The sequence below is a fragment of the Crocuta crocuta genome, unplaced genomic scaffold (genome assembly GCF_008692635.1).
Source record: "Crocuta crocuta isolate KB4526 unplaced genomic scaffold, BGI_CrCroc_1.0 scaffold61, whole genome shotgun sequence".
Taxonomy (NCBI): Eukaryota; Metazoa; Chordata; class Mammalia; order Carnivora; family Hyaenidae; genus Crocuta; species Crocuta crocuta.
This window is the reverse complement of record NW_027528369.1, coordinates 9,154,874-9,162,200: the sequence shown is the minus strand read 5'-3', so window position 1 is coordinate 9,162,200 and position 7,327 is coordinate 9,154,874. Positions and strand designations below refer to the sequence as shown.

At 59.0% G+C, this 7,327-nt stretch overlaps 1 protein-coding gene across 2 annotated transcripts in view; it reads left to right on the top strand.

Annotated features, from left to right (window-relative positions):
* Positions 1-5,248, top strand: part of MTHFSD (methenyltetrahydrofolate synthetase domain containing) — a 22,919-nt gene extending 17,671 nt beyond the window's left edge. For both annotated transcript variants that reach the window (XM_077754094.1, XM_077754095.1), the window contains exon 8: positions 3,632-5,248. In XM_077754094.1, coding sequence (XP_077610220.1) covers positions 3,632-4,141 — 510 coding nt within the window. In that variant the 3' untranslated portion in view covers positions 4,142-5,248. The remainder of the gene's footprint in view (positions 1-3,631) is intronic.
* The last annotated feature ends 2,079 nt before the right edge of the window (positions 5,249-7,327 follow it).

The following is a 7,327-nucleotide window of genomic DNA, read 5'->3' as shown; positions in this document are numbered from 1 at the left end:
TGAGCCCAGCAGGCCCCGCGTCTCTTCCTCCGGAGTTGGCCACAGGGGCCCTGAGTTCGACCGCTGCTCTGTGCTGCGTGTGGCCTGGCTTTCTAGGGGACGGGGGTTTTCATTTCATCTTTAAAGAGAACGTACATTTATACGTGATGGACGCAAACGTCAGTGGAGAACGGGTTAGCATATAAAATCAAATTGGTACTACTTTTAATGGAATGATTAGTTATTGAAAGGCAGAAATATATTTTTGTGTTTGATTAGCAGGCAAAATATTTGATTTTACACGGCACCCTTAGAAATGTAACAAATGTTCCTAACCGGCGCCCAGTAACTCCAGTGTAGCGCGGCGTGAACTGTCCTGAGCGTGAGGCCAGCCGGTCCAGCCAGCGCACAGACGCCTCTGTGCCCGCTGTGGGACAGCCCCCAGCCCAGGCCACTCCACAGAGAGCACAGAGACGGCAAGCAGCTGGGAGAGTGGCAGACGCCACCTGGTAGTCCGGGAGATTGTTCCGTGTAGAGCCTGTGGGCTTGGACCCACGAGCTGACACTAAGCTTTGTCATTCCTTACCCCAGACCGTCCTGCTCTTGAGATGAGCAGGTTTACGTAAGTGATGCAGTCAGCATTTCTGTCAGTAAAGATTGTGTGTGTGTGTGTGTGTGTGTGTGTGTGTGTGTGTGTGTGTGTGTGTTTGTGGCGGTGCTGTAGACTTAGTTCAGAATGTGCACACAGTTAAAACATTTTTATTGTTGGGGCGCCTGGGTGGCTTAGTCGGTTAAGCGTCCGACTTTCGCTTAGGTCATGATCTCGCGGTTCGTGGGTTCGAGCCCCGCATTGGGCTCTGTGCTGACTGCCAGCTCACAGCCTGGAGCCTGTTTCAGAGTCTGTGACTCCCTCTCTCTCTGACCCTCCCCTGCTCACGCTGTCTCTCTCTCTCTCTCCTAAAAATAAATAAAAACATTAAAAAAAAAATTTTAAAACATTTTTATTGTTCATCCATTTTTAGTTGTGCGTGTGGCCACATGGGAGAAAGCAGCTCCCTGTGGGGGGTGGAGGGGGTGTATTTTTGCTCCATAAATGGATTTCTGCCCCCCGGGTGTAGGGGTCTGGCACCTGGCCCTGGAGGCCGGCCCCCTCAGTCAGGTCTCCTGAGAACACTAGCTTCTGCCTGAGGGAGCCCTTTGTTTCCACTGAGCAAAAGCACACGGGAATTTCAGTACTTGGGGTGATTGCCAGGCCTGGACTGCTCGAGCCGGTGCTGGCAGAGGTGCGGTGTTTACCGGGAGACCTGGCCTCGCTGCTGCTCAGTGGAATGACATTCAGTTTTCCTCTAAGTACATAGTCACACATTTTCTCTGATTGTAACTGCAACTTTGAGTTGGGTCATCCTTTCTAAATACTGGATGTAGTAACGTAAAGACGTTCTTATGAATCTATATGACCAGTTTGGGGGCACCTGGCTGGCTCTGTTGGAAGAGCATGCGACTTGGGGCACCTGGGGGCTCAGTTAAGTGTCCGACTCTTGGTTCGGGCTCGGGTCATGATCTCACAGTTGTGAGATTGAGTTCCACTCCGGGCTCCACACAGACAGCGTAGAGCCTTCTTGGGTTTCTCTCTCTCCCTCCCTGCAACTTCCCTGCTCACTCTCAAGAGCATGCTCTCTCTCTCCATCTCTCAAAATAAACTTAAAAAAAAAAAAAGAGCATGTGACTTTTGACCCCAGAGTTGTGAGTTTGAACCCCACGTTGAGTGTAGAGATTCCTTAAAAAAATAAACTTAAAGAGAATCTAATTATGACCCATTTAAATCTGTTTTTAAAGACTCTGAAAGAACATAAGAACGTGAACTTTGAGAAGGCAGGGTGGAGGCGTGGGGGGAGTTGGCTGCTGGGCCGGATCACCTTCAGGATTCCTGGGGACCAGAGCCTCTGGGGGGCTGGCCTGGGGGCTTCGTCACCTTGGCACGGATCCGTTCAGAAGAATTGCCGACAGTCAAGTGGAAGAAAAACTCCTGATTAGAAAAGCGTAGCCATGTTCCGTGCACATGTCCACGGCTGTGGTTTTGCCAGTTTCTTTGTGTCTCAGCAGTGGGAACATTAGAAGGATTGGGTTTTCTCTGAACAGTCTCTCTGTGGCACCCGCGAGTCCGTGTGCCCCTCTGAAGACCCGAGCGGGCCGTGCCGGGGAGCAAGGGCGCTGTCCGTTTGGAGAGGGACCTGAGCCGGTGGAGAGGCTGTGCCAGGGTGGGGCCCATGTCCGCCTAGTGCCGGGAGAGAGAACCCGGGGCGACGTTGCTGAGGATCAGGAGCCTGGAAATTTGTGAGAGGGACTCGACTCTTGGGTGTTTGAGTTTCTTTGACTCTTTCTCTAAATCGCTGATCTGTAACCTGGGGCCTGTGTGCCCCCTGTGGGTCGGAGGTCCAGGCATAGACCGGGAAGTTGCACACAGGATTCCCGGGGACTCCTTGGGAGGAACCCCGGCCTCTCACATGTGTCCGACACCCTCTGCCAGGGTAAGAGCCGTTACCCTAGTGACTGTGGGTCTGAATGGGGCGAAAAGGCCGTTACTGGGTTTATTCTTAGAGGGAGGTTGCGCCTGTCCGGCTCGTGTGCGGATCTGTACCCGACGCAGCCTTGTCTGCGGGAGTCCCGTGCTGGGGCCGTCGCCCACCTCTTGGTAGTTGGTCCCGTACAAGCTTTGTGCCCTAATGCGGACTGAACGCATCTCTAAAGAATGAGGATGGCTAAGGACTCACCGTGTCTTTCTCCTCCTCCTCTGCCGTGTGAGCCCTTCAGCGACAAAGACGGGTTTTGGCCTGGGCTCAGTTGTCCACGCGCAGTCCAACCCGAAGGGCTGCCGCCGGGCGGGCCGTCTGCCACCGCGCTGCACGCCGGCTTCACTCAGTCCCCGCCGCGCGGGCCCCGCTTGTGCGGCCCAGAACTCGAGGGGGGACCCGCCTCCTGTATCGGGGTGCTTTCACCGCCTCCACTGTTGCAGCTTCCCAAAAGGCCAAACGTGTCCTTCCTGTCATGGAGACTTAACGTTTTGTGTAGTGTTACTTTGTCGCTTGATGAACCCGTTGCTAGAAGGTGTTTCCAAAAGTGGCTTTCTGTTTCAGATTTGCCTTGTTTCTGTATCTTTGGCAACAAGTTGACAGGTTCGGTCCCTGGAGGAGTGGCAGGGGGGCCGGGGAGCCCCGTTAACGATCCCCTCCCGCCCAAAGGGTGGGGAGGCAGACACCCCCCATTATCCTGGAGGCCACCAGGGGGGTTGCCACTTGTGACCCGTAGCCTTCCTTCCACTGCCCTCCCCTGCTGAGCCTTCTGCAGTGGAGGCCTTTGGTTTTCTGCCCCCAGAGCACAGAAAACCGTTCCGTTCCCGCCAGCTGCCATGGCATGTGGGGCGCAGTCCCCGACGTGGCCCCCGGGGATCCTGGATGTCACTTAAGTGGAGCAGGGCGGGGCCCAAGGGCTCCTGCTTCCCCGCGGGCCAGGGCGGCCGGGGCAACGTGGCCAAGACCGCTTGCCTGAGAGCGTGTGGCAGTGGCCCCTGTGCAGCTTTGATTTCTCCTCCATCGTGACCCAGTTTGCCGCCCCCCCTTCCCACAGAGGAGCTGGAACTGCTTTGCTCTTTCAGATCAGCTGTGAGGTGATGGGGAGAATCCCAATCCTCCGGAGCCTTCGCTACCGAGAGAAGCAGGCTGGGAAGGACGTCGCCCTCCGGGACGAGCCCCGGGGCCTCCTGGGAGCCGGCAGCCGGCCGCCAGCTCGCCCAGGCGCCGTCAGGGGGCCTCGGGACCCACCCCCTTCAGAGCCCTGCTCTGCGCAGGGGGAGGACGGGCCGGCTGACACTGTGTGCATCGGGAACCTTCCCCGGGATGCTCGAGTGAGCGAGCTGAAGAGAGCCCTCAGAGAAGTCGGCGCCGTCCCCGAGAGGCTCACGTGGCAGGGGCCACGGCGCAGGGCCCTCCTGCATTACCAGGCCCCAGCCTCCGCCCTGCAGGCCGTCTCCCGCTTGCAGGGCTTGTGCTTGGGGGCGGCCAGCGTGACGGTGGCACTGGCCAGGCAGCAGACAGGCCGCGACCTGGTGGGTGGCCACATGGAGGATCCACAGCCTGACTGTCGCCCGGCCGTCGCCGACCTGTGATGGCACGCCGCTCCGGTCCCCGTAGAGCCTAAGGAGCCTTGGCAGAGTGTTGCTGTGTGAGCGACTTTGGGCCCAGGTGTCTCCCGGTGGCCCAGCCTCCATCACTGCCCGGGGCCTCCTGACGAGCAGGGAGTCGGCCAGTAGCGCACAGCCCACAGGTCCCGGCCCTGTTTCTCAGGGTCCCTCAGCCTGCTGGGCGTTTCCCCCATGCTGGCTCCTCTCTGGGTGCATGCTGCTTGTCACAGCTCAGCGCTCGCGTCCGCAATGGAGAGCCGGTGTGACCAGCAGGTGGTGCCACCTCACTGCTGTGCCCTCCTCGCCTTTCCGGCCTCACCCCTCCCTCGGGGTGAGTGAAAGGAGAGCACCCTTCACTCGCAGGGTCTTGTAGGAGGTACCGGCCGCGGAAAACGAGCTGTCCCAGCCTGCGTCACACTCAGTGACAGACGCTCACGCTGTCTGCCTAACGCCCTGCGCTTCTTGTTTTTGTTCTCTCCACTTTTCTGTTCCTAAAAAGCAAACTGGATCTTAGCTGGACTGTACTTTCTAAACAGAGCGCTTTTGCAGTTGATCCTGGGAAAAAGTCAAAGAGAGCATTTAAGTGGGGATTTTTTTTAATGTACGTGCATGAGAAACGTTAGTGTCTCACCAGCAGGTCTCCCTGGGCACGTTGTTACACCCCAGGAAGGCACGGCCTGCATGCGCTTTCAAGAAAACCTTGAGATGCCAGGGTCCCTTGCAAAAGCAGTTTCTCCTGGTTTTACGGTGAAAATACTGTGCAGACGGCAGAAAGAAGAGCCTGCCCTGAGATGCTCACAAGTGCAGGCTCCTTTCCCGAGGCGTCATGAATAAAACGAAGAGCAGAAATATCCTAAAAACAGGCCAAGACCTTTCCTTCGGGCTCCTGGGCTCACTCTTCGCCCCCTCAGTGCCCGCGTGGCTGCTTTCGCCTCGTCATCTGGCGCTCGGGTCGGACATCAGAGGCTGAACCCGACCTCCTCACCCAGAGCAGCGGTCTGGCTGTCTGACTCCTCACGGTTTTTTGTTTTGTTGGTTTCTTGCCTTGTTTTTCCTTTCTTTTTTCCATAAAATGTCCCTGTTTGACACGTGCCCGTTTAGTCCTTGTGGACTTTGTCGTCGTCGATCTGGCGCCATTACACCAGTGCTGCAGGAAACAGGAGCTGAGCGTGTGGCCATCACGTGGGCCCCGCGCTGTGCCCCGGCCGCGAGGACACCTGGCGGGCACACAGCAGCCCGGGAAACGGGGGTTACGGGCAGGGGTGCGTCAGAGCCAGCGCGGGGAGGACGTGCCCGACCACAGCATCGGGGGCGCGTCCCGCACCCGCCACTGGCCCGCCTCGGGCTGCGGTCATCCCTCCAGCTAGGCCAGCTTGCCCGTGCGTCTCCGCCCGTTGCAGCCGGAATAATCCAGATGTGTTGAGATGCAGATAATCACAGTGAGTTCATCGTGTCCATATTTGTGGGAAACAGATCGGTACAAGCAAAGCCTAAGACCCGGTGCCAGAAATAGAAGCACCTGCACCTCCTGGCCACCAGGCCTTCCCTGCTGCTGCTGCTGCTGCTGCTCCAGGCCTGGGAGGGACAGCGTCTCAGGGCCACCAGGCCTTCCCTGCTGCTGCTGCTGCTGCTGCTCCAGGCCTGGGAGGGACAGCGTCTCAGGGCCACCAGGCCTTCCCTGCTGCTGCTGCTGCTGCTGCTCCAGGCCTGGGAGGGACAGCGTCTCAGGGCCACCAGGCCTTCCCTCCTCCTGCTGCTGCTGCTGCTGCTGCAGGCCTGGGAGGGACAGTCAGGGCCACCAGGCCTTCCCTGCTGCTGCTGCTGCTGCTGCTGCTGCAGGCCTGGAAGGGACAGCATCTCAGGGCCACCAGGCCTTCCCTCCTCCTCCTGCTGTTGCTGCTGCTGCTGCTGCTGCTGCTGCAGGCCTGGGAGGGACAGCGTCTCAGGGCCACCAGGCCTTCCCTCCTGCTGCTGCTGCTGCTGCAGGCCTGGGAGGGACAGCGTCTCAGGGCCACCAGGCCTTCCCTCCTCCTGCTGCTGCTGCTGCTGCAGGCCTGGGAGGGACAGCATCTCAGGGCCACCAGGCCTTCCCTGCTGCTGCTGCTGCTGCTGCAGGCCTGGGAGGGACAGCGTCTCAGGGCCACCAGGCCTTCCCTGCTGCTGCTGCCGCTGATGCTGCTGCTGCCGCTGATGCTGCTGCAGGCCTGGGAGGGACAGTCAGGGCCACCAGGCCTTCCCTGCTGCTGCTGCTGCTGCTGCTGCTGCTGCTGCTGCAGGCCTGGGAGGGACAGTGTCTCAGGGCCACCAGGCCTTCCCTCCTCCTCCTGCTGCTGCTGCTGCTGCTGCTGCGGGCAGGCCTGGGAGGGACAGTCAGGGCCAGCAGCAAGGCACTCAGAGTGTAAGGCGGTGCTTGGTGACCCAGCTTTTCCCCAAGGCTCAGGCTTGGTGACGGTGGCAACGGCCCCAGGGCTGTCCCGGGAGCCATCACAGGTGACAGAGCCCTGGATGCTGAGACCAGCGGAAACAGGTGGGGCAGCAGCAACGCTTGCTGGAGGGCACGTTGTTAGGGGCATGTGTTGGGCACAGCAGCTAGGAAGCCCCCCGCCCCCCCGCCCCCGGGACAGAGGAAGGCACAGCCCGTGTTCCTCGGCTGAGAAGCTGTGGCCCGGCCCCTCCCCAGCCCCCAGACGACCAGATGGTTGAACTGGAAACAGTCCCTCCCGTTTGAGAGCCTCATCCAGGTGAATAAATAGAATAGAGGAACACGGGGCCTCTGAACGGCTGTCTCAGCGTGCAGGGACCTGACAGGTGAGGTGTGAAGGAAGAGCGTGTACGAGACATTTATTCCGCGAAGCAGGCAAGTCTCCGGCAGCACGTGCTCTGTCCTGAGAACTTTCAAGAAACAGTTTTCATGCTGCTTTGAAAGAGTTGAGTCAGTTTTTGCCCTTTTCTCCTCTGATCTCAAGTGAGACAGGCAAATGTTTCTTAAAGATGCAGATACACGATACGGCATTGAACTTTGTGCTAAAGGATGTGACATGGAGAAGAAAGCCCCCAGCACCAGGGCCAGGCGCTGGAGGAGCCCCGGCTCGGGTAAGCCGCATGGGCGCCCTCCAGTGGAGGGGGCCGCCCCAGGGGACAGGTGCCCGAGTCCCTGGTCGTCTGAGGATG